Here is a 27,153-nt window from a genome sequence, read left to right as displayed (position 1 = left end):
CGCAGTTGCCGCACAGTCCGCTGCATCTAGAGACGCGTACATGACATAATCTCCAGCCATGGCAATTTGTTTGGCAAGATCCGCCGCCTCAGACGGGAGATCCTGTTCCTGAATGGATTTCACCAGGGCATCTGCCCAGAAAACCATTGCTTTGGCGACCCAAGACGCGGCGAAGGAAGGAGATAGAGAGGAACCTGAGGCCTCGTACACTGAGCGAGCTAGGGAATCAAGCTGGCGTTCTGTGGGATTTTTAATTGAAGCACCGTCAGGTACGGATAAGAGCGTCTTGGTGGCCAAGCGCGACACCGGAGGATCTACTAGTGGAGATTCCGTCCAATCTTTAACAACATCTGCGAAAAAAGGATACTTCGATTCCAGGGCCTTTTTGCCTGTAAAACGCTTATCCGGACGGTCCCTGTGTCGCCGGACTATATCCAGGAAATCTGGGTGAGAGGCGAACACCTTATGGGGACGCTTGGTTCTCGTAAAGGAGACTGAATGGTCCGGCGCAGAATTAGGGTCATCGTCCACTTTTAGCGCATGATTGACTGCCTCGATGAGGGTGTCAACAGTAGATCTAAATTCCGGAGCATCCGGATCTAGGGATGCGTCAGACTCATACTCAAGAGTCGTGATCGCTACGAGCCCCTGGAGAGGGTGAGCGAGAAGTGGAGCTACCAGAGGCTGAATGGTGTGGAGAATGCTCAGGAGAGGTAGTGTGGATCCGTTTTTTGGATGACCGTGCCTCCTTGCGGTGAGAGAGGCCCCTGCTGGCCGACGCTTCTCCTGATATAGAGGGATCTCTTAACCCATGAAAAGGAGTGCCCCGCTCCCCAGAGGGGTCATGGAGGGATTCAATCGCTTTGGCCAATGAAGACATGGATTGAGACAGCGACGCGGCCCACTCAGGGGGGCTAGATACACTGGGGTCGGTAGCGGCGGAGGGCTCCTGGGCACATTGGGTATCACAGGCAGGGCAGAGAGGGGAACTCTGAGGCCGAGGAGCTTGGCAGGTGGTACACGCAGTAAAAAAGGTGGTATGCACCTTAGTGTACTTTTTACCCCTTGACTGCGACATGTTGTACCCCAAAGTGATAAAGGAAGCTGCTAGTGGAAGCTGAGGGGTAACTGCTGCAGGGAAGCGCTAAGCTTCGTCTCCTTACCTAGGTCCTGTGCCCCGCAAGTCAGATAGGTGGTGTGGAAAAAAGCCTCCAGAGCTGCAGTCGTGTGGAAGAAGCCGGCCAGCGCTGCTGTGCAGAGGCGAAAGATGGCTGCCGAGAGTTTGTGAGTAGTCTCGCAGGGAGCGAGAAGCGCCAGGACCGGGGGGCGGAGCCGCAAGGATGACGCGAGCGTGGGCGGGGCTTATCGGAATGCGGCCGAAGCCGGGGACTGAATTTTCGGCTTCGGCCGGCGCGCACCCGCGGACCGCCCGAAAAAAGTCGCGGAGCCCTTACCGCCATGGAGCCCTCCCAAAGCGCCGGAAAAACGCGACCCCTTATCGGCACTTACCCCTGTTTGAGGGGGGAAGCCTGAAAACGTCGGATCTCCGACCAGCCTGATGTATCCTCCTCCAGGTAGAAAATATAGACAGTGCAGGGTTAGGGGAGCCTCTATCCACCATCCCCTTAAAGAGGGGTGGAGAGGAACCGTCTGCCTCCTTCCATCATCCGCTCTTTAAGTGGTGATGCAGTAGGGGCTGCACGGACGCCACAGTGGGGAGGGTGCCTCTGAACAGCCGAGGGTAAGACCTGGTGGGCAGGGCTGATGTCCGGCAATAGGCCTGGCTGCAGAAGAGGATACTGGAGGTGACACTCCAGTGCTCGCCTGTAAAGCAGGGGGAGAACTGTGCCCTTGAAAGGGGCCCGTCGCCCCAAAAATCAGCTCAGGCAGTGGCATCCCATGTCGCAGGAGAGGATACGGAGAGGTAAAACTCCCGTGCTCGCCTGTTGTTGGTTCGGGGAGATCGGAACATGAAAGAATCCGTCGCCCCTTCATCCAGAAAAGAAGTTTAAATCCAGTGTGCCTCCTACGGACACCAAGCTTGAACTGGGTCTCTGGAAGCCAGCATGAGGGTGTATACTGCAGGGGAGGAACTAACCTTTTTTGTCTCAACTTAGTGTCAGCCTCCTAGCGACAGCAGCATAACACCCATGGTCCTGTGTCCCCCAATGTGGCGAAGGAGAAAAAAGCAATTTCAATTGCAGTTTTTTAGCGGCTGAGAAAAAAAGTGTTTTCTTTTATATGCAAGTATGCACCCTCATCCCTAGCTCATGCCTACAGCCACGCTTGTGACATACCCATATATGAAAGCATGCGCCCTCATCCCTAGCTCATGCCTGCGGCCACGCTTGTGACATACCCATATATGCAAGTATGCGCCTCATCCCTAGCTCATGCCTGCGGCCACGCTTGTGACATACCCATATATGCAAGTATGCGCCCTCACCCCTAGCTCATGCCTACGGCCACGCTTGTGACATACCCATATATGCAAGTATGCGCCCTCATCCCTAGCTCAAGCCTACAGCCATGCTTGTGACATACCCATATATGCAAGTATGCGCCCTCATCCCTAGCTCATGCCTGCGACCACGCTTGTGACATACCCATATATGCAAGTATGCGCCCTCATCCCTAGCTCATGCCTGCGGCCATGCTTTTGACATACCCATATATGCAAGTATGCGCCCTCATCCCTAGCTCATGCCTGCGGCCACGCTTGTGACATACCCATATATGCAAGTATGCGCCCTCATCCCTAGCTCATGCCTACGGCCACGCTTGTGACATACCCGTATGTATCTGTATAGCAAATGGCAGCTGCACACAAGAATTTACGCTGCATGTATGACTTTCCTAGGAGTCAAGTCCCCTACATAGCTGTATAAGAAGTTTAGTTTGCCTTTAGAGGGCGAGAGACTTCCTATAAAATGGCATTAGACTTTCTGAGCTCCAGGAGTGAGCACATTGGCTGGTTAGCTAAAGAGCTGACACATGATAATGAAGGAACTGCTTTCAATGGCTTTAGTGAGGCACCGTTCACAAATACCAGATAACTTAAAACTTTAATTCCAAAAAAATCTAATTTCTCCTCTTTCCTACCAGCTGTGCCGCTCGGTTGTACATCTCTTTGAAAGAGTCATCCAGGGGAATTTCCTCAATCCGAAAATTGACTCCAGTGAAACTGAGCTGCCTTGCGATGTACATACCGCTCAACTTCATATCCATGGCAACTATCTCCATGGCCCCTACACCCCTGTATAAGAAATTATAAGAGACAAGTTTAGGGATATATGACGAGAAGCACAGAGAAAACAACTTCAGAGGACAGTATTAAAGGGAATGTCTCATGTATTTAAATTTCACTAAATTAAACACAAAGCAAAATAGTGTATTAATTCCATTTTTGTTTTAAAGGGAATCTATAAGCAGGTTATTGCTATGTAATATGAAGACTGCATGCTGTAGGGGTTAAAACACAGATTTCGGATATGCCTTTCAAGCTCCTCTCTCATCAAGCTCTTGCAATGACTGTTTTAGCATCAAGAGCCTAGACCAGTGCCTGGTAGTCCAACTCCGCCCCCTCCTGTGATAATAAGCTCAGAGCCTGGTGGGGGCGTGGTTAGCATCCTCAGCTCTGCTGCATGCTCAATCTAAAAGCACCGATTATGTCAAAACGGCTGTACAAAATAAACAAAGTGATATATCATTGGATTCAGGGTCTCTTTGCCTACATCACATTGCAGGTTTTGCTACCTCAAGTAAGAGCAAACAGATTCCCTTTAAAAGATATAGCTACTTGCTATTTTTAAGAAATTCCTTTGGGTGTCTATTTTTGAGACAAATACTTCCTGCATGTCTATGTATTAAAAGAAATTGAAAAATAAAAAAAATCCTCAGGTGATGTGTGCATTATGAACTGATGACAGCTGCAAGTTAATGGTCAGAAAAATGTCAAATCAGCTATAAGGTTATCAGAAATTTATGCCATGCAGCCGTAATTCTTTAGATGTCACATGCAGAACTTTATTTAGATCTATTGGGCTGTAATCCTGCATAATATAAAAGTTCAGTACACACTATGAGGGAGAAATAGTTTCCTGCCTTTTGCAGAATCTGTCCCGACCTATAAAGCAAAGCCGACAAATGAGCCGCAGAAAAATCAACCACAAAATAAAATGGACATTTCAAGTTTTTTTTCCTTTATATAGCTACATAAAAGAAAAAAATCAAGTTAATTAAAAAAATGGAAATATTATTCAATTTCTGATGATACGTTCCCTTTAATGTTCATTAACCAAATATAGTGAGACAAATGCCCTTTCATTTAGGCCCTTAAAGATTTGACCACCGTGTACCTCTTTTCAATTGCGTGCAAGAACTCATCAAAAGTGCTGAAAGACGTGCCCTCTCCCCAGATACCCAGCCGACTCATATAGATCATGTTCTTAGGCTCAGACGCACCTGTGACACAGTGACAAGAAAACTGAAGCTAGACTGTGAAAAGTTTATTTTAGAAAACCGTGGACACTACACCAGAAGAATGAAGAGTAATGCCAAGTGTGGACTAGGCACTGAGAATTTCAACTCACCGGTGGCACTGGCATACACAACGCGTGCCAAAGGCAAATTGTTCTGCAGCTCTAAAACTGCACGGCCCATTTTAGTACAGGAGGCATTTTTGGCTTTGTGACATTCATCAAACACAATCTGTAAATGGACGGTCAAGGAAACAAGCGGTAGAAGAGTAGGGCAACATTGTAAAGTGCATAACATCCTCCAACCCATTTCATCGTATTCATACACAGGATGTACAAACCATTAAAACCAGTGCAATATTTTCTAATTATTATCGGATCCTGCAGGGTGGCACAATTAAAACCTGGGAGTTTCATCACAAGCAATGCTGTGGACAAGGTTAGTGTAGAACCAGGGCTGTGGAGTCGGAGTCGTGGAGTCGGAGCCCATTTTGCTGGAGTCGGTGTCATGAAAATTGAGGAATCCAAGTCGGAGGTTTGGCTTAATGACTCCACGGTCCTGTGTAGAACCTGCTAAAATGTATTGAAATTGAGAGCACACAGAAATATACATATGTAAATATATTCATTAGATACATACATACATACATGGCTATAGAAATAAACAATTATTTTGAAATAAGGATACGACTCCATTAAAGTTCTCTCCACACCACTGTATGATCTGTTTAATACGAGTTCGATGTTGACCTCCAGCTTGACTCTCTCCAATAAGTGCTGAATAGGTGGCAAAAAGTACCCCCTCAGATGCAGAGGTGTCTCCATATTTTATCTGTGAAAATACCCAGAGACATTGTAATACAGATAACAAGGGTGCTGAATAAGTGCCACGACCATCTAAGTATAAAAAAGGTTGTAAAGTCAGACCAAAAACAGGGGACCAGTAAATGGGAATCTGAAACGCTAAGTGATTAACTCCATAACAACCAAGCATTGTAAATGTAGGGTGGTTGCTCCTGGGCTTTAATCGTGCACTATAGTAAATTTATTGTGTGGGGTTAAAGCTCCTGCAATCTAATAGAGCATGTCCGGTCTCCTGGCCAGTCGTACATTACCGCTTCTGTCTTCTATTTCACCAGCTACACGGTGAACAATCAGTACCATGCAGGGTACAGAAGCATAGGAACTAATAAGACTTATAGAAAACTTGGTAATCAGTTAAAAAAACCAACAAAATAAAACCCAACAACCTATATCTATCTATCAATATATATACGGTATATATCTATTTGTATATATAAAAAGAACAGATTACGTATCCACAAGACCATAATAAACTGAAAAATTCAGGTTATGTCGTGTGAAACGTTACAAGTAAATAACATTTGAAAAAAATATATATATATTTTTTTTAATTTAAGAAAAGATCTTTTTGTTTCAGGTATACGTATACATACTTACACTGGCATATATAACACAGCACCCCATAACAGCATTAAAAAGTAATACAATTTGTCCCGCAAAAAGAAAAGTCTCATGCAGTCATATCAGTGATAAAATAAAAAAGTCCCTTTCTGCCCATTTTGGGGTTAATGACGAGGGACCCACATGCATTACTAGTTTACTGGAAACGGGGTCCCAGTGGTCAGACACTTACTGATCAGACCTTTATGGCTTTTCCACACGTGTCGTTCATCTGAAAACCACGTTAACAAATGGAAGGCCAAACAGCAAAAACTAGTTGTTGCCAGCATCTTGTGTATTCAGAAGCATTTTCGTTTTTCAGAAAGTCATCTCTTCACAAACCCTTCCTATTGGGGGCCCGGCAGCAAGTAGCCTCTGTTCCACTTCCAATATAATATCTTAACCAAGATCTTAAAGAGCCGATTGTGGGCAGCGTTTGATTCTTCCCGTGCCATACAGCTGAGTATTTAGAAGCTGGGCTATTTGCCTAATGTACAGAACCCAAGGTTTGGTGAAAGCGGTGGGAATGTCAAACAGGCCTACCTTACTAAGAGCATGCACGGGGACACAGCTGGCCTCGATGTCTCTCAAGTCTCGCTCTGCATCACAGCGCAGGTCATTGGATACACTAAACCTGTGGTGGGAAAAGAGCATTTCACTACTGGTTCTTTAACAATTGAACACCCTTGCAATATATGGACAGATGAGGTCGTTGTGACTATATGTAAAGGGAGTGGAACTCGGGATATAGAAAAAGCTGCCTTAACTTAAAGACGTTCATAGTAAATTACTAAATACTACTTTAGCATAATAAATGAATAACTATCTCTATTTAGAAACAGATGGTTTTGACAAAAAGGGCAATCTATAACGTGATTGGAAGCGCACCGTCCTGGTTCTGTGGCATAATACTGTACATCTTTCCTGGTAGGATATGGGACCTGTGAGTTCAGAATCAGCGGTCCCTCTCCACCACCTCCCAAAGTTACCGTATTTCTTTTTCCCCGCTTGGGCAAAAGGCCATTTTAATTTACTACGCCGATTACCTCCCCTCAATAGGAAGAATATCTGCTGCTGAAGAAAAGTATATTCCTCCAGCAATTAGGTAATGTTGCTACAGTGTAAAGGGCTGTGCCAGATCCACTAGTGGCAGCTGCTCTCTGCTGCTACGCAGGGTAGTCAAACTATTCGGGTCTTTGGACAATAGCCAACTGGCCGAGTCAACCCTACGGAAGGATGTGGAGACCAAGTGTACCAACCTGCCTTACAGCACCCCATACCACAAGCTGCACGATTACATCAGCTCAAAGAATTGCTTGTACAGACTTCCATTGATACCTTGTATCCACCTTGTAGACTGTTTCAATAGTTCCTCAGGCAGGGTAGCGTTGAGCATCTCCGCCATAACCACAAATTGCTGCATGTATTTAAATACCATGAAGAAGGTTTGGTCACCTTCATCAAATTGTAAATGTCAGGACACTTACGGTAATTCTGACACAATTCTGCCAAATTCTAAATACTATTTTGGGGAATCTTCATGGCAATTGTGGTTTGAAATGCCGAGGTTTTCTCTGTTGAAATAATTGAGGAAACCAGCAGCAAAGACTAACAATCTACAATGATGTCCCCTAACCAGATATCTGTAGTACACTTTATAGGAGCTAAAATAGTAAAGCTTTATTCAGAGGTCCATTTTTCATGCACAAGTTGTACCCACGAATTATCAAGAATTATGACACATGGATCTGTGTCGCAGATCAAAATGTTCCATAAAAGTCTATAGGTCCAGGAAAAACACAGCTAGTAGTTATAGTTTCAAAGACAGATTTACCAAAGAGCTTTTTTCCTGCCCTTTATGAAGTTTTCTAATATGATTCCAGAAACAGTCCGTCCCTTTCCTACACCAGCTCCATCTCCAATCAGAAATCCAGCTCGTTGGCCACTGGGAAGGATCACTTCGTGTTGCTTTAAGAGAACGGAACAGATAAATGTATAACTAACATCTTCAGAAGAAAGTTTTATGCTCTGGCAATAGTGTTCTGACACACACCTGACAAGCGTACACTATGGCTTCAAGCTGTAAAGCAGACAAAAGCCCTTTTTCAACAATAGACCTAGGAAGGGAAAGGGCATAGGTGACGTCTGGTGGGGGGACGCTGGAGAGGGTGCTGGTCTCCACTACTCGGTCAGGGTGTTGGATACCTAGTTTGGCTACACACAAGACAAGAAGACGGAATATCAGTAACAAATAATATACTTCGTAGTAAACATTCACACAGGCTAATTTGGCTTTTGTCCAAGAATTTACATTTAGAGGGCATATAATCTGCATAGGTCTCCGTGTGCCCCAGCTCCTCAGCATCTTCATCGTCATCATCCTCTTCTTCTACTACGGGATTTGATTGCTGTTTAAAATAAAGAGCATAAAAAGGAATTCATCTTCAGGATACCAACTATATGGAGCAACAATGGGTGTAATGCTAGCGTTTACATCTCACCCGTTGCTGCACTGGTGGAGTATTAATGATCGCTTGCAGGTCCTCAAGTCTGTCAAAGTTTAGAAATGGGCGACTGGAAGAAAGAAGCTAATCAAAGAAGAGAGAGAAGCAGTAAGTAAATAGTAAACACTAACTTTGTGTAATTATTATTACTGCAACTATTTAACAAGAGAAATCAAATTAAAAGGAACTTGTCAAGCAATGCGTGCACACTGCAGCCAGGTATGAGATTTTCGGAAATGATCTGCCGATCTGGCCAGGGACCATAAACTGGAGACCAGACCAGTTCTGCCACGGATGAGCTCCTCTCAGTGCCGCCCCAGGTGATTGACAGGTCTCTCCCTCATGTGTCAATAGGGAATCACCTCTAGCAGAGCTGGGAAGAGCCAATCTTCAAAGTATATTTTCTCTGAGCGTTACAAAGAATAATATACCTGCTGCAATCGCGTAGCCAGGTTGCAATTCATGCAGCCCGAGGCTTGGGCAGCATGAATCGCCTCAAAAGTTCCTCTAATATACAAGGAACAGAGCCTATAATGTAATTACTAGTAGATCACCGAGTGTGCTCGTTAAGTGAGTTTTCCGAGCATGCTCGGGTGGCCTCCGAGTATCTTGGGCCTGCTCGGAAATTATGTTTGAATCCCCGCAGCTGCATGATTTGCAGCTGCTAGACAGCCTGAATACATGTGGGAATTTCCTAACAAACAGGAACACCCACGTGTTCAGGGTGTCTAGCAGCCACAAATCATGTAGCTACGGTGACTCAAACATAATCTACGAGCACGTCCATGATACTCGGAGAACAACCGAGCATGCTCGGAAATCTCGAGTAAGGCTACTTTCACACTAGCGTCGGGCACTGCACGTCGCAATGCGTCATTGTGGAGAAAAAACGCGTCCTGCAAAGTTGCCCGCAGGATGCGTTTTTTCTCCATAGACTTTTATTAGCGACGCATTGCGACGCAGTGCCACACGTCGCAACCATCGTGCGATAGTTGCGTCGTGTTTTGGCGCACCGCCGCCACAAAAAAAGTTACATGTAACGTTTTTTTGTGCGTCGAGACCACCATTTTCGACCGCACATGCGCGGCCGAAACTCCGCCCCCTCCTCCCCGGACCTTGCAATGGGGCAGCGGAAGCGTCCTAAAACTGCTTCTGCTGCCCACGTCGGGCATTATTTTCACAGTATGCGTCGGTACGTCGGGCCGACGCTAGTGTGAAAGCAGCCTAATGAGCACACTCGCTCATCACTAGTAATTAACACAACATATCAACAGGTTTCCAAAATGGCAACCCAATGGCACAACTGTAAGGGTATGTGCACACGTAGAAAGTTGCTCTGCGGATTTTTCTGCAGCGGATTTGAGAAGTCCGCAGGTAAAAGGCGCTGCGTTTTACCTGCGGATTTACTGCGGTTTTTATGCAGATTCCACCTGCGGTTTTACATCTGCAGATTCCTATTATGGAGCAGGCATATACCGCAGCGGAATCCGCACAAAGAATTGACATGCTGAGGAATGCAACCCGCAGCGTTTCTGCGCGTTTTTTTCCGCAGCATGGGCACTGCGGATTGCGGTTTCCATAGGTTTACATTGTACTGTAAACGCATGGAAAGCTGCTGCGGACCCGCAGCTGCAGATCCGCCGCGGGTCCGCAGTAAAATCCGCAACGTGTGCACATAGACTTAACATGAAATATAACGTTAATGGTTGCTTAAAGGGAATCTGTCAGCAGGTTTTTGCTATGTAATCTGAGGACAGCAGGAGATAGAGGCTGAAACATAGATTTCTGGGGTGTGTCACTTGTCAAAATGTGTGCTTTTGTTTACTAAGTGTGAAGGATTTATCACAAAGATTAAAGAAGTCCCTCACTTGGTCCCAATAAAAAAAACAAAAAACAAAAAAAACCTATACTCACTTACTGTGCCGGCGCCGTTCCCATGGTGTCAGCACTCACTCTCCCCAGGGCTCTCGTGTGGTGTTGTGACATGTGACGCCCAATCAGTTCCGGGGCCCGGTCCCCCACCTTCAGACAAACTGAACATAAAGAGGAAGTCTGGGATCAGCTGCAGCCCGAACTTCCTCATCATGTTCGATTTGTACAAAGGTGGAGACAGTGATGCCAGAACTGATTTGGCGCCCGCGTCACAACACCGCACAAGATCCCCGGGGAGAGTGCGTGCCAACACGGCGGGAATGGCATCGGCATGAGAGGTGAGTATAGGCTTTATTTATTTATTGAGGCCAAACATTTTGATCAAGAAGGAGTTGTCCTAGTAGTGGACAATCCCTTTAAATTGCCTGACTCCGCCCCCTCTTGTGATAAGCACCTCACTGTCTATGAACAGAGCTTGGTGTGAGTGGGGGTCAGCTTTCTCAGCTCTGCTTTATTCTAAAATCTCTGATTGAGAAACGGCTGCACCAAGTAATCTAAGTGATATAAAATTTTCAAAAGAAAATATGGTGCATACAAAAGAAAAATTTAAATGGTCGACATGACCCAGTCGACGCATGAGTAAGACTGCCTAGTGCAGTCGAAACGCATCGACTGGGTCATGACGACCATGTAAATTTTTCTTTTGTATGCACCATATTTTCTTTTGAAAAAGAAAAAGAAAAGGAAAATCCAGTCCTGTTGAGCCAGACTCCAATTTTTTTAAATTTTCCTTGATGTGAGGCCAAGGCGAGGCCGGTGTCTGAGCCCCAGGTGGATGAGCATATAACAACTGGGTGACCAGGAATTAAGTTTTTATAATCTAAGTGATGCATGGTTGGATTGAGCTTCTCTTTGCCTCCATCAGGCTGCTCTAGAGATGAGGGAGCAAAAACCTGCTGACAGATTCCCTTTATCATAAAGCCTATAGTTAGAGGTACAGATTGGAAAACAATCCCCATGCTATTCACGAGGTGGCCACAGCAGCAAGCAGGGTTCATAGCACTAAAATGAATCACATTTCTAGATGGTGAAGAACAGCTTCACCGTTTATCAAATGCTAAAAAGGATGAGCGCAATATTCAGTGAAGTGTGATAAGACTAAGCCCTAATTTTCTGACATTTATTCAGGTACAAAAAGGAAAAATGTACATACACAGTTCAACACAATATAACGGGAGAGTACACTAAAGTAATTTCCTAATAACTACTAGCGCACATTTAAGTATATAAACCCAAATCGGCCAGGTATATCGTCATATATCCATACGGTCCCAGAGAATGAAAGCAAATTAAACTGCACTGGTGATGCGAGACCCTAGCGTGCGTGCAGAGGGGCAAGATTACAGCACAGGCCCCTCATAGGAAGTGTGGTAGTGTTAGGGCTCAGCTTAGGGGAGGCAAGAATTGCTCTATTAATCCCAATTGCGACTATTTTACAGTTTTGTTTTTTATTTTAATGTGTGTTCACCTGTTTTTTGTTAAGTCCGCAACTGTGGCCAGAGGTTAGGGTTTGCAAATGTTGTCGCCCGATTCATCATTTGCAAACCCCCCTACAATCATTTTCTGTATGTCAGATATTTTAGCAGAATTTGAGCCACTTTGCACAATGTGCCCCTTTTTGTTCTAAAACAAAAACATAAAAGAGAAAGAAGTATGCAGAAAGTGAAGGGTCCTTTCCTCATCGTAGAATTCACAGGTTTCCCTTTGATACTTACCCTGCTTCTTTAAAGGGCGCAGTCAGACAACCTTGTTACTTAGAGAGGATCGCATCACAATTCTCGGACTGACCGTCGGCTCTCCTGACCCGAGTGAGACAGCTGAGTAGAAGTACATGTTGTCACACTGTCCAGTCCGAAGATTGCGATGTGATCCTGGAGTAATACAGCCGTCTGACTGTGCCCTAAATCTCTTACTTCGATGATCAGCATTATGGCAACATGTTTTTACTGCTTTGTGTGCACTGATTATTATATTGCCTTGCACACCCTACTACATACCTTACAGCCCAGACATACTGGTCGCATGGTATGACATGTATATCTGATGTTCTCATCATTGTATGTTCACTACGGATTTATCTATAGGGTATCCAGTTTATTGTGAGGATAGGTGCTAGTCTCATCATGGACACAGATAATCTGTTTCTATGTGGTCAAATGGCCTTTTAAATGTTTTTAATAATTTCGTTTTGCTTTGTCCCCATGTTATAATAAAAGGTTATTTCTTAATCTGGTGATCCCATCACTTCTTTCATATTTTTTTTCTCTTGTATTGTTGGTATTTTTTTTTTTTTTAGTATGCTTTTTGGCTGATCCCAATTTATTAGGTAGTGCCCTCAGAAGTTTCTTTTTTTTGTTCTAAAACATTGCAAAAAAAACAAAACACCAAAACAATCTTTCTGTACTTTGAGTAATATTCAATGTGCAAAAAGACAAAAACAAAAACAGCAATTAAAGAAAAATTGATGAATTGGGCTGTAAAAGTATACACATCATCATACAAAGTCCATGATATATATAGGAATGAAGCAGTACAAAATGCACAATTAGAAACAAGATCTTCATAAGGTCAGACCTCCTTTGGCTGGAATATATAACATCACACAGATAAGAGTCCGTCTACTGTAGCTCGGACTCACTACTCACCGATGTAGTGCTGGTGTCCTGGGGCATAATATCCCATATTGTCGGGACATTGTCGAGACTGTCGTTAGGCAGGAAATCATGGGTGTCCTTGATATCAGATAAAGAGTCCGGGGAAGAAAGGATGGAGTGGTTGGATAACTCATTAAAATATGTAGGAGGGTCCTTTCAGAAAAACAAAGAAAAAAGATAGGACAGTTAAAAGGTGCAAAGAATAAATAAAACTCTGACAACACCTCCAATTCATAAATTACTTCCATTTCAGAACTGATACCAAGTAAGCAGACATTTGTCTGCACTAATTTCCGTATGTATGCATTCAGGACATCTGAAGTTTTACAAATCATTATACAGTATTCTCCTAAATTAGTCAGAAAATGCCATCAGTTTACGAGGACTCCTCCAGATAGCGGTGGTAATCCAGACAAAAAGCACAAGCACCACAATGAAAATTCCGAGACCTAACAGGCACTACCTAGAGCAGTCGGAGCTCATCATCCTACACAAGTCCTTTACCATTTACTGCCATCCCACATTTGCCACCTTAAGAACCTGTTCTTAATCAATAAGAAAAATCCAATCATTGTCTTAAGAAATGCAGAGAACCACACGAACTGGAGAAAATTCAATTATAATCTGACCGCATATGACAATTGTGGGACATGTTGTCAGATCACGCATTTAATAAGATCAATTCAAGAGACGACCATTTGTTATCCATGCTGCTATCCAGTGTTAGGAAGGAAAGTCTGACTGTCATGACTAGAGGGCTAGTACACCTTGTTGGCGATATTTCTACAGAAGCAAAGCGGTGTTATTCAATGGATCGCCTTTCCTCATCTATTTTACAAACAGAAAGAAAAACATGAAAAAGCTCTGAATTCGGGCCAACAATGACAAGCACCGCTAGCATTAAAGTATTGTCCCCACTACTGTAGTGATCGTACAATTTCTCAGCATGTCAGATGGAGGCTTCGGAGACGGCAAAAAGTTCTCAAAAGCAAATATCCTGTAAGCCCAACACTTACAACATCTCTGGCAGAGAACAAATCCATTCCCATCAAACAATGAGGAGAGTCCTACTTCAATATAAAAGACAGCCATTGCCATATTTAATATGAAGACTCAAAATACGGTAGTCTGTGAAGGAATGAAAAAAAAAAAGGCGACTACCAAGTATGGAGAAAATGATAGACATTTCATACTTATATACACACACAAACCTACAATATAAATATATTTTTTATATATCACACACACCTGTGTGTGATAGATAGATCGATAGATAGATAGATATAGGTGTATATAGATAGATAGATCGATAGATAGATATATAGATATATGTGTAGATAGATAGATATAGATAGATATAGGTGTATATATAGATATATATATATATATATATATATATATATATATATTATAGATAGATATACACACACTGTGTAAAATTCAGTATACATAATATGTATATTTATATTCCCAGTTAATTTGAAGACCCATGGTCAGGCGGCTGCACTTGGATCATACTGAAGGAGCGCACTCGAGTGCACGCTTGTCATTTCAGCACTCAGTGTTAGATAAAGGTGGACAATCGCGGCATAAACAGCAATACGGCAGTGATAGAGTCACTTTAGGGACTGACTTCCTCTTTTTCAGTAACCATAGTCTTGGAGAGAGATTGTTTGGTAAGGTGCTACTGAATCCTAATAGAGGTGACTGATCTGAAGATCTACGTGGTCTTTTGGACCATGGACTGCTATAGCACTAGCGAACATTAATGAAATGTGTGCACAGAACTCGGCTAGCTTTTTGTAAGAAAAAAAGCCAGCTGGAAGATTACAGAAACTATCCAGTAAACAATGCAGTGACAAATAGCTGTATTGATGAGATGTTGGAAACTCCCTTTAATCACCCTGTAATTATAGATACAATGGTGTTATTGCAGTGTTATGGGTTAAAATGTAACCAGCCTCGATCTCTGCACAATGATTTAATTTATCTCAGGAAACTAGGAACCAGGCTAACCAAAAAATGCCAAGGTGTAGCATAGCGCTTACCACTATTCAGCTAGCCACGGACACAGCTTTTCATTTTTGACAATACATACTGTGCTGTCTGCAAAATGGAGTATTTCTGGCACAGCAGTCCCTTAGAATGGGAGTCATGGTGCCAGTGTGACCAGAGGCTTATAATGTGCTGGACACTCCTCTACTTGTCTGAATGGGATCTTTCCACTCTTTCCTTGGTTGCGCCCTATGAAGCATTGCCACTTTTAATGTGCTCCTTACTAAACACAGTAGAAAATAATCAGCGATTCTTCAATCATTCCATTGTCTCCAGTTTCACCAACATTTAAGTAAAACATACTGTCAGGTTCCTATGAAAATAGGTGTATGTGGCAACGTATGAATGAGACATGACTGCTATGGAGTGTGTGTAGAGTAAAACAGTGCAAAATGAAAACAAGGCATAGCTAGAGAGAAGCCAGTGTAAAAGGGTATCGCTGAAGAACAGGGATATCCTCTAGGTAGCAAGGGCATTATAGTAAAGGTGGGCACTGGAGCTGCAGTACTGGACTCCGGGTCATATGTAAAAACAGCAAGAGACGCAATGTGTGGCATTAATCTCCTGGAATCTTGTCACCTTAGGATGGAAGCATTTTTAATATTAATTTTCTGTGATTGTTAATAATAATAATAATAATAATAATTTTATTTATATAGCGCCAACATATTCCGCAGCGCTTTACAACTTATAGAGGGGACTTGTACAGACAATAGACATTACAGCATAACAGAAATCACAGTTCAAAACAGATACCAGGAGGAATGAGGGCCCTGCTCGCAAGCTTACAATCTAATTAAGGATGGATTCATTGAATGTGAATAATATATATTGTACTTCAGGGGGTAATACTTGCAAATACGGTTCCCGTGAATAGTTAGCCCTAAAGGGATAAGACATAACTGTCCATTCATTAACTTGCATCATATAAATGCCAGCATCAACGCAACGGGTTTACTGTAGACCAAATTCAGAATTTGGCTTCCTATGGGGAGAAATGGGCTAGTAATATCCTGAAGTGCAAGCCCGGAGTTACATTACCTGCCTAGACTATGGACACATGGTTGGGAGAAAGTTAGAGCTTTTCATCTACTACAATTAACGTTGATAAAAATGCATGTATTCCAATGATACTATTCAGAGGACACCTAAGGCTTAACTATCCGGCCATCTGACCAAATGTTATGATGAGGAATACACTTGCTTACATATTAATCTTACAAAAAAAAAAAGCGCAGATTGTTAGGAGGATCCCAGTTTTAATGGGAAACACCTCCCTAGTGTGGCAATTACAGTAAGAGAGCCCCCCCAATCATTATGGCTTCTAGAGCCCTCCCTTATTATATTAGGAGATAGATCCCTAGGTCTTCATATTACTGGAAAAATGAGATTTCCCGCCCTCATTGATAATGCCGAGAAATGGTCTCCACTCCAAAATTACGACAATCAGTCATATTATTAGAAATTCACATGCCAAGTATGATTTTTTTTTGGTGGGGGGGGGGGGGAGGTGAGTTGATAGATATAAAATGAAACACATAATACTGCTTGGTAAAAAAGAACCAAAAAAACAAAAAGTACCTTCTAAAGTCTACAACATACATCATACAATAGGACAATTTAGTGCTAGCATTTCCTCAATACTGACTATTAGCAAACATTTACTTCCTATATTCCAGCCCTAACTTTAAATGTCCAAGTAGGGTTCATTTAGCAAACCCTGACAGTACTTGTCCAACATCAAATCCAACACCACAGTACAAGACTAAGACAGCACCGCTATAAGCCATGCTACTGTACTAGGATAGTAAAGAACTATACCCGAGCCCCGTGGTGCTCAGAAAGCCTACACATCCAGGGTACTCGATCACTGTACCCTACTAACAATAATATACGGTATATATAGTGTGTGTAGATTCTATACGATGCACACACAAATCACACACACACCTTATTATACATATCTCACATGGATTACACACACACAGATTTGCATGAGATGGTGAAACTTTTACAGTCTTCCTCATGACTTCTTATGACATGACTCAATGTATTTCTCAGAAATCCCCCTTTTACCTTAGCAGCGGTTTGGCTCATATCCTTGTAAAGTTAGGGACCTTCCCAAGTGTGACATGGAGGAAGAACACAGATCCTCGCACTGCTAACGATCTAAATGAAACTGAAGGTGTATGTGTGCTCTGGTGTCATGCCAGCGCTCCTCAGGAGAAAGAGGGTGCATGGAGAAGTTCTCCGCAGAAGAAGTGTCCGTACCTTGTTCACTGGGGAGAGCTTCAGCCAGAAGTGCAGCTGTGACATGCCCACAGAGGCGAGGAGATGGGAAGCGGGTGAGGGCTGCAGAGGTAGCGCTTTCCACATGACAGCAGCAGAGATGACAACAGCTGGCAGCCCTCCTCATCCTCCTCCTCCCTCCCCCAGGGTATGCACGGCCAGCCCTGATCCCACTTCCTCTCACTGCTCTTCTGACTTTCAGGAAATGATTCTAGGAGGATTCCTGGCAGTCACAACACTTACTGGGCCTGGCAGCAAGCGCCACCCCTCCAAGTACCTGTACCTGCCCTGCCGGCCAATCACAGCATGGGAACTTAACTCCTCAACTGCTGGGAGAGCCTGGCCCATCATTTCATTAACCCCTTCCCCGCCCACCTAACTGCCTTACGCTCAGACATTGATTCTTTCCCTGCTCATGCCTCCCTCCCCCAGAGAGCTATTGAATTGAGGGGAATGGAGAAGATTCCAGGAACTTTAATATTTACAGCAGACCATGAACGCGCATTAACTTTGGCAGGAACTACATGGTCCCATGCCCCCACCGCCAGCAGACACACCCTTCTCGTAAAACGGCCCCTTCAAAACAATGCTATGTGTTCCTTTATCACAAATAATGCACACACAGGGTAGAATTAGACAGGACCCATTTACCTGAGCCGATTTGGCCCATTTTCGGAGAATTTAACCCTTATATTACACATTTTTCAGCAGTACAATAAAGCATGCAGCAAAATGGAAATTCCGTAGTGAGCCATGTGAAAAGGGAAAAGCACAGGATTGTGGAGTGCAAAAAAGGCTTCTGTACATGCTGCAGATAGGCAGCAGAACGGACCCATGTAAATGTGCACATGTGGGTCCTTTACACAAATTTGTGGCCTGATACTATCCCATCAGGCCAGGGGTGGGCTATTCATTTTTCTGAGGGCCACATGCAAGACAGTGACTGTAGTGGAGGGCCAAACCAATAGGCCAAATTCTGCTCAGAATTATTCTTTTATATTCATTGTTAGCAAGAAATACTGAGCAAAATTACGTCTGTTGACTAGCTACTACTGCTAATACATGTTACAGTAGGGCTTCCTATAACCTGTATTCAGATCAGTAGCAGCTAGTCAAATTCACAGAATTAACTGGTTCCTATAGTTTATAAAGAGAAATCATACTGCTCCTGTTTTTCAGCACTTGTACCTTCCAGTGCCCCCAACACAATGGTGCCCCCACAGTCCCCCCAACACAGTATGTCGTCCCCACACAGCATACCATGTAGTATTATGCTCTTAAATTTTCCATAAGATCTCAAAATTAAGACCAAAAAAATAAAATAAAACTACTCGCCTAACCCCGTTTTCCTGCTGCAGCAATCTGTGCAGCGTACTGAGCTTGCACAGCGGGCACAATGTAATGTAAATCGCTCCCTGTTCAATCTTGTTCACTGGTATCGGCATCCCAAAAATGCTGAGACCAATGAAATTGAGACACTGGGCAGGGAGGAGGCATGCAGGGCAAAACACCACTGTTTCCAGCCCTGTGGCTGTCCTCGTCCAGGGACTGGACATGAACAGCCCAAGTGTCACACTTTGCCCAAGTCTGCATCAGACCAAAATCAATAGATCTCCCGTGGCATGTAAAAGATTGGGCACCAATTACTGTTACTGTAAACCAGGGGTGGGGAACCTCAGTCCCCCGGGCCATTTACAGCCCTCGATGACCTTTTATCAGGCCCCCGAGCTGATTCTCAGGACCGCATTCTTGGGCAAGGAGCTGTATTTTGATTGCAACCAGCTCATTAATTTCTTCTTGCTCTGTTAGCACATACACTACTGAACACTGAAGGGCATGTACTGAAAGATTATATCCTGACAGCAGTGCCACAGTCATGATGTACTTTGTGGGCGGAGTTTGTACGGCCCCCAAGGGATCGTATATGCAATTGGCCCTTCGCAGAAAAAAAAAAAAGATTCCCCACCCCTGCTGTAAACAGTTAAGAAAGTTGAAGATGAAATTATCTCTAAAAGGCCTAAAGATGACACATTTCCTTTGTATTTTAGACTAAAAAAATAAACAAATATATTGTCATTTTTAACATTTTAAAAATTACCAAAAAAGAAAATGGGCCAATGATAAAGTTTGGGCACCCTTAGAGATTTGTGCCCTCTTTCACTAAGGTTTCAGACTTTAATTAGCCTGTTAGGGTTATGGCTTGTTCACCATAATTGTTAGAAAAGCTCAGGTGATGCAAATTTCCCAGCTTTATAAAAACCCAGCCTACTCTAATGTTGTGCCAAAAAAAGCATACATGGGTTCTCAACTGCCTAGCATTCAGAAAATTAAAATGGTGGAGGCTCATAAATCAGGAGAAGGCTATAAGAAGATAGCAAAGCGTTTTCAAGTATCCCTTTCCTCAGTTCGAAATGTAATTAAGAAATGGCAGCTAACAGAAACAGTGGAGGTCAAGAAAAGGTATGGAAGACCAAGCAAAATTTCAGTGAGAGCTGCTCGTAGGATTGCTAGAGGCAAATCAGAACCCCCGCATAACTGAAAAAGACCTTCAGAAAGGTTTAGCAGACTCTGAAGTTGTGGTACATTGTTCTACTGTTCAGAGCCAGCTGCACAAATATGACCGTCATGGTAGAGTCATCAGAAGAAAACCTCACCTGCATCCTCACCATAAAATTCAGAGGCAAAAGTATGCAAAAGAGCATCTAACCAAGTCTGAAGCATTTTGGGAAAAAAGTCCTGTGGACTGATTAGGTTAAAATATAACACTTTGGTCACAATGATCAAAAGGTATGCGTGAAGAAAAAAGGGAACAGAATTTCAGGAAAAGAACATCTCGCCAACCATTAAGCATGGGGGTGAATCAACCATTCTTTGGGGCTGTGTTGCAGCCAATGGCACAGGGAACATTTCAAGGGAAGATTTTACAATGGCCCTCACAGTCCCCTGATCTGAACATCATTGAAAATCTGGGGCTCCACCTTAAAATAGAAGTACATGCAAGACGACCCAGGAATCTCAGAACTGGAAGAATTTCCAAGGAAGAATGGATGAAAATCCCTCAAACTACAAATGTAAGACTTTTGCCTGGCTACAAAAAGCATTTACAAGAAGCGATACTTTCAAAAAGGGGTGCTACTAGCACCCCTAACCATGCAGGGTGCCAAAACTTTTGCGTAGGCCCATTTTCTTTTCTTTTTTTAATTTTTAAAATGTAACAGATGACAATGTATATATTTTGTTGACTAAAATACAAAAGGACATTGATCATCTTTAGTGATGAGCGAATATACTCGTTACTCGAGATTTCTCGAGCATGCTTGGGGGTCCCCGAGTATTTTTTAGTGCTCAGAGATTTAGTTTTTCTTGCCGCAGCTGAATGATTTACATCTGTTAGCCAGCATAAGAACATGTGGGGGTTGCCTGGTTGCTAGGGGGCCTCTCTGACCTTTCCCGGGACCTGCGCACTGCAGTACTTTGCTCAGCCCTCAACAGGGCAGACAAAGTACACCTGCGCCGAAGCGTGAATACAAGAAGAGGACGTAATCGTAAGAAGATGGGAGGCCCCGGACCGGACCGCGACACCCATCGCATCGGGACCGCCCCTGGATGAGTATAATCAAACCTCTTTTTCTCATCTTTCAGGATACATCGGGGGATTATCTACAGAATTGCAGAATGCTGTAGATAAGCCCCTGATGCTGGTGGGCTTAGCTCACCTTCGATTTTGGGGGTGACAGGTTCCCTTTAATGTTGCCCAGTGACAGCCCCGAAACCTGGAAGCTCTGGAGAAAATCTGTATGAAGTGGGCCAAAGTCACTGCTGCAGTGTGTGCAAACTTGGTTAAGAACTACAGAAAACATTTGACCTCTAATTGCAAACTAAGGTTTCTGTATCAAATATTAAGTTTTCTTTTTCTACTGTATGAAATACCAGATCATTCGGACTATAAGATGCATTTTTTTCCTCCAAAAATGTGAAGGAAAATGGGGGGTGCATCTTACAGTCCAGATGTACATGCTCTGGTGGGGAGGGGGGGTGAGCGGCAGCTGGTCCCAGGAGGAAGGGGCCAGCTGCTGGGGATAACTCCTGTGCCCGATGCTAAAGAGAAATGAATATTCACTGTCTTCCACGCCCATGGGTGTGGAAGGCAGTGAATATTCATTTTTCTTTAATAGCGGACACGCCGTTAGCCACAGCAGCTGGCTTCCTGCAGCTGCCAGGAGTTTGCGTTAGCCTGCTACTTAAGGCTATGAATATTCACTGCTCTCCATTCCCATAGGCGTGGAATGCAGTGAATATTCATTCCCTTTAGTAGCGGTCATGCGTGAACGCCCGGCAGCTGCAGGCAGCTGGCCGCTGCGACTAACACTGTGCCTGCTATTAAAGAGCAATGAATTTTCACTGCTCTCCATGCACATCGTCCCGGCATGGAGAGCAGTGAGTATTATGGCAGATGTCCTCGGCTTGTAAGCAGAACATGACATCCCTGCCATGCGCTGCTTACGAGCATTAATCAGCTGCTGGCATCGGAACAAGATGCTGCGAGGGAGCACAGGAAGTATAATGTTTTGTCTTTTATTTTTATGTTTTTCTCATGGGGGCCCTGATTGCCAGGATAGGGATGAGGGGGGCCATGCATACCAGGATAGGGATAAGGCGACCATATCTACCAGACTAGGGGATATTAGTACAGAATAGACCACATTTTTTGCTTCAATTTATTTATTTTTTAAAGAATTTCTATTGATGAGCTAATATACTCGTCACTCGAGCATGCTCGGGGGTCCTCCGAGTATTTTTAAGTGCTCGGAGATTTAGTTTTTCTTGCCGCAGCTGAATGATTTACAGCTGTTAGCCAGCATAAGGGTGGTTGCCTGGTTGCTAGGGAATCCCCACATGTAATCAAGCTGGCTAAGAGATGTAAATCATTCAGCTGCGGCAAGAAAAACTAAATCTCCGAGCACTAAAAAATACTCGGAGGACCCCTGAGCATGCTCGGGAAATCTTGAGTAACGAGTATATTCGCTCATCACTAATAATTTCCTCCTCTAAAACCTAGGTGTGTCTTATGGTCTGGTGTGTCTTATAGTCGGAAAAATATGGTGCTTATTTCATGCCATAAAATGCAAACTAATTATGTAAAAATCATACAATGTGATTTTCTGGTTTTCATTTTTAGATTCTGTCTCACAATTGAAGCGTACCTACGATAAAAATGACACACCTCTGCCATCCTTTATAGGTCGGAAAACGTGCAAAATCAGCAAATGTATCAAATACTTATGCTCCCCACTTTAGGAACTGCTCTAAGTGATGCGCAAACAAGAATAAAATCTTTGTCTGCCAACCACAAATTACTAGCATAATCAAAGGGTGTAAGCCGCATTTAAAAAGATATGTGAAAGAAAACGCCATTGTAGGGACAGGAAAGGAGTATATAGGGATTTCAACATGCTCAACCATTAACTCACAGGGGAAATAAACAGTTTGGCAAGGCCTTATTCGCTTTTTTTAAAATACTGAAAAACAACAAATATGATAAACAGAGCCCAGAATGTATGCTTGGAGTTGGGTGGATGCAATATGCAGCAGGTGTGCACATTTCTGCAATAATCATTTAAAAATTCCAGCAACTAATCTGCTGCGTGTGAGTGCATTCAAAGACCAGCTAAGATAAAGTAGAGAAATTGACTGAACAATTGTTAGTGGAAGCGTTTGCTCCGCACAGCTTCACTGTGGTCGGCAGCACTTCACTGTTCACATTGGGCTACAGCCTGCTGTAAAATGATGATTTTATTGCCCCAATAAAAGATGCAATCAAAGACAACCAAGCCCTGATCACAGATGTAATCATTAAACACAAACTTACACCTCCAGCACATAACCCAGTCCTGGCAAATCAATGGTTATGAGCAGCTTGAAAACCTAGCACAGTTCCTCCTGCACTTGAGTGTGTTAATCCTTCCTGGGACTTCCCACAAAAAGAAATCTGGAAATTTGGGAAGATTTTTTGCTTTGCCCGAGTGCTCAAAATGCAGCATAAAGATAATGGGAGCATATTTACAGGTTACGGAAGAGAATGCCGCTCCCATCTTACTGCTCAGTCTGATCACATATACATTACTGGAAATAGCACTGCACAACATTACGCAATATTCAGTACAGGTCACCACAAAACTGCAGCCAGACACAGGGGAGGGTCAGAGGAGAGGAGGCAGCAGGGACATGATGCAAAAGCAAGAAGGTGAAGCAAGTGTAGAGGGAAGGAAAACACTGGAGTAAAAGAATAACGCTTGGGTGGTTAAAGGAACAAAGACAAGAAGAAGTTTTAGGGAAACGGACAGAAACAGGTGCCAAAACAGAACAAAAACAAGTCCTCACAGGACCCAGCAAAAGAAAATGTATCAGGGTACACGAGTAATAAGGAAGCGAAAGCTGTCAGCAACAAGGAAGCCAAATACTGAAAGACTGACAGAGACAGATCATGCGTGTGGGTGGTCCACAGATTGAGCAGGAGAGTGGAGACCCTAACCAACGATGAGGGAAACACACCGGCGGCGACATTTCCATGTGTTTGAGAAAGGGGGAGGTCCACGAAACGTCTCCGCAGGTGTGTTTCCTTCTTCATCGGCCAACTTGTGCAGTTTTCTGTTTTGTATCGCAAGGAGGAAGCAACAGATTTATGCAAATGGCCTACAGACAACCATTGTCTTACCTGAGTGTAGGATTGGCTCTCATGAAAGTAATTAGAGAATGGGGTGGAATAGTTCCTACTGTAATATTCTGTCTGACCATTATAATGTAATCTGAGAAGAGAAAAAAAACCAAAATGGAACAAGGAAAAAACAGAACACCCTAAAGTAAATCTCAAGATGCAGCTCAGAGTGAAAAACACTGAAGATGCTGGAAAGACAAGTGATAAATCTTGCATTCTGGGCACGAGACAGCAGTCATAACAGAAGTTCACACTTTTACATTCCTCACTGTCAAGCATTACGTCGGGGCTTCTGTCAGAACCCAGGAAAACTGGATTCCGATGGGAATAGCCCCGAAGGAGCAATTCATTTAAATGAAGGAAAGGGGGTCATTGTATGGCCTCCATCCTAGTAGTATTCGTCTTCAGACAAGCAGAAAATGTGATCGGGCAACAGAAATATCGATGTGGTGCACTGTATATGCAAGAACCTAGCCTTACTGTAAAAACTCTCTCTAAGACCAGGCACTGTTCACCAGCATCACAAAGGATCTACCAATACACACAAGATTTTACAAGTCTGTCACACAAGATAGGAACAGGTTATATGGTTCACCCTGTCAAAGAAAAAATAAATATTTTTATGTATTGCTTAAAGTAGCACATACAGAGAAAGTTCTATTCTTCCAATAGTAGAAGTAGTGGACACCCCTAAGCAATTGCTTTATTAGTGAAGTATGTGAAGTATTCGCTCGATTCTAGTGACCTACGTGATGTGTACTCCTACTTTCAGGCTCTCGTGTGTGGTTTAGACGTCATTTTTTTCATGCATTCTTATGAGATCCTCGATGTGACTGGTCCATAGAGAAGACGGTGTGGGATACAAAGTTCTGAGAGCAGTCACTTGCGACAAGGAAAAGAGCTCATAATTCACGAATAAAGCAATCAGTAAGGAAACTCCACTACTTAGAACAAAGGTCATTTCTAACATTTCAGCATGTTTCCTGTTCGGATGAAATGGTGAAGGCTATTTTGTTATCACTATATTATGTGTATCTTTTCGGTTTTAGGCAGGAAACACTCATGAATCTTTCAGGTGGGAGCATCTTGCAGAACCACCTCCGAGAACTCAATATCTTGGATTTATGCGAGTAGCCCCACCCTGTACCTAACTACACTCACATCTCATTTTTGAGCATTATGCTATAAAGCACAATAAAGCAAAACTTCAGCAAGTCCAGACTGTATCTAAAATATATATATTAAAAGTAACAGGGAAATAAAAGAGAAATGTAAAAACAAACACCACACAAACAAGGAAACAATAGTAAAATGCAGAGGAAAGCCACCCAATACGACATGATTTGGATGAAATAAAATGGTCAGAACACAAAGTGACATTTGTTTTCAGAAAACTAAAACGAGTTCAGGCTGCTTTTGGTAGAAAAGCGCAAATTAAATATTAAATTATCTGCAACACATTTTGGAAAGCAGCAAGGGGAAGAGGGATAGGTGGAACTTACGGATCTGAGCTGGTGATAGGAGCATGGGGCAAGCAATGAGCAGGTGAATATGAGAAATGTGTCCATTGGGTACCAGGCAGCACCGGGGTCTGAAATCACAGCAAAGGTGCATCAGAAGTCATTCCTACCTATCCCGTTAGCACCTACTTCCTATAAGCAGACAATATGGGTCACATTGAAATTGCATTTCTTAAAAACAGAAAAGGAGGTCAAAAAACATGCGGAGGTCCAAAAACAGCAACCCTTTTGCTGCAGTTGCCTTACCCGGCTCAGTGCATGCATGCAAAATAGTATCAGACATTCTATACCAAAGGGTTAGGGGAATGGTGACACCGGGAGATATGGTCTGCAATTGTTGCATACATTTTAATGCCATCTGCAATAATCCATGCACAAGCTGCACACAAAAAAAAAAAAAATCATTCATTTGTATCGAGTGAATTTTATTACAAGAATTTTCTGTAACACATCTGTCTTGTGTGAGCATATTGGTATGTATAGCCTATGGCAGCAAGTATAGATAGAAATTTGAGAACAAAAAACATTAGTGGACACCACAGAGAATTGCTGGCATAGATGCAGACCCTACGGCATCCTGAAGTGGTGGGAAGGGTCACCTTATATATACACAATTATCATTTTGGCTTTAGACAACACAAAAAAAAAAAATCACTTCCCGGTATCAAGAAACTTTTTGTTGAACATTAAGAGACCAGTCCTTAAAGAAACAAAATAATAGAACACTAATTACCTGCAGCCATAATGCTAATCTGCAGGTAAGCACATTACCTTATAGTCTCCTTGCAGCAGCACACTTCCAGTCCTCTGGGCAATGCCGCGGGCAGTGAACACTCACCATGAATCACTTCCAACGCTCCACATCATGGCACTCAGGGATCGGTGGGCGTGATGGTGCTCACTGTGTCGAGAGCGCTGACCACGTACTGCCTCGGCATCGCCCAGATGACTAGAAGCAAGCACTTTGGCTATAAATGCTATCATCATGTAGACACCCAGTGGGGGACCTCACCTCAACATCAGCCAGGGTGGGCTGGTATTGCATCGTAGCAGTTGAGCACATTCCGTTGGCTCCGTGTTGTGACTCAGGTTGTGGGTATCTCCCCCCCCCGTCCATCACAGACACCGTGCAGGGCATTAGGATCCTTGACGTAGCATGGCGTCAGTCAATCTGGATTAATGAATACTTTGGAGAAAGGGGGAAAGAAAGAAGACGGGTAGTGTTATCAATAAAGTTTACAAATAAGAGTGTACAATAGGAATAAAACATTATGTGATGCACAGAATGATAGTTATGTTGTCCATCCTTCAGTATTGCTCCCACCCATTAGGGTATGTGCAGAAGATCAGGAACTGGCAGCGCTTTGGACGCAGCACACGTCTGCTGTGTCCAAAGCGCTGCCGTCTACTGAAAGCAGGTGAATCCGCATGTGCTCACCGAACCGTGCGGAATCACAGTGTCCAACACATTGTATGGGTGACATATTTCTCTTGCAGAGTGAGCCATGGGCATCTCTAGACGCATAGTGGACATGAGGTTTC

The 27,153-nt window shown here is 43.5% G+C and overlaps 1 protein-coding gene across 1 annotated transcript in view; it reads right to left on the bottom strand.

Annotated features, from left to right (window-relative positions):
- Positions 1 to 27,153, bottom strand: part of SBNO2 (strawberry notch homolog 2) — a 129,506-nt gene that overhangs the window by 56,997 nt on the left and 45,356 nt on the right. Inside the window, exons 2-14 of the mRNA XM_077271295.1 lie at positions 26,624 to 26,797; positions 25,594 to 25,682; positions 24,092 to 24,182; positions 13,024 to 13,185; positions 8,444 to 8,530; positions 8,254 to 8,350; positions 7,996 to 8,156; positions 7,777 to 7,910; positions 6,486 to 6,576; positions 5,167 to 5,310; positions 4,593 to 4,710; positions 4,359 to 4,464; positions 3,103 to 3,256 (exon numbers count right to left, since the gene is read on the bottom strand). Of these exons, the coding sequence (XP_077127410.1) occupies positions 3,103 to 3,256; positions 4,359 to 4,464; positions 4,593 to 4,710; positions 5,167 to 5,310; positions 6,486 to 6,576; positions 7,777 to 7,910; positions 7,996 to 8,156; positions 8,254 to 8,350; positions 8,444 to 8,530; positions 13,024 to 13,185; positions 24,092 to 24,182; positions 25,594 to 25,682; positions 26,624 to 26,749 (1,560 nt within the window). The 5' untranslated portion in view covers positions 26,750 to 26,797. The remainder of the gene's footprint in view (positions 1 to 3,102; positions 3,257 to 4,358; positions 4,465 to 4,592; positions 4,711 to 5,166; positions 5,311 to 6,485; positions 6,577 to 7,776; positions 7,911 to 7,995; positions 8,157 to 8,253; positions 8,351 to 8,443; positions 8,531 to 13,023; positions 13,186 to 24,091; positions 24,183 to 25,593; positions 25,683 to 26,623; positions 26,798 to 27,153) is intronic.

Source organism: Ranitomeya variabilis, chromosome 1 (assembly GCF_051348905.1).
Source record: "Ranitomeya variabilis isolate aRanVar5 chromosome 1, aRanVar5.hap1, whole genome shotgun sequence".
In the NCBI taxonomy this organism is placed as follows: Eukaryota; Metazoa; Chordata; class Amphibia; order Anura; family Dendrobatidae; genus Ranitomeya; species Ranitomeya variabilis.
The sequence above is the reverse complement of the archived record's forward strand: the minus strand, read 5'-3'. Positions and strand labels throughout refer to the sequence as shown.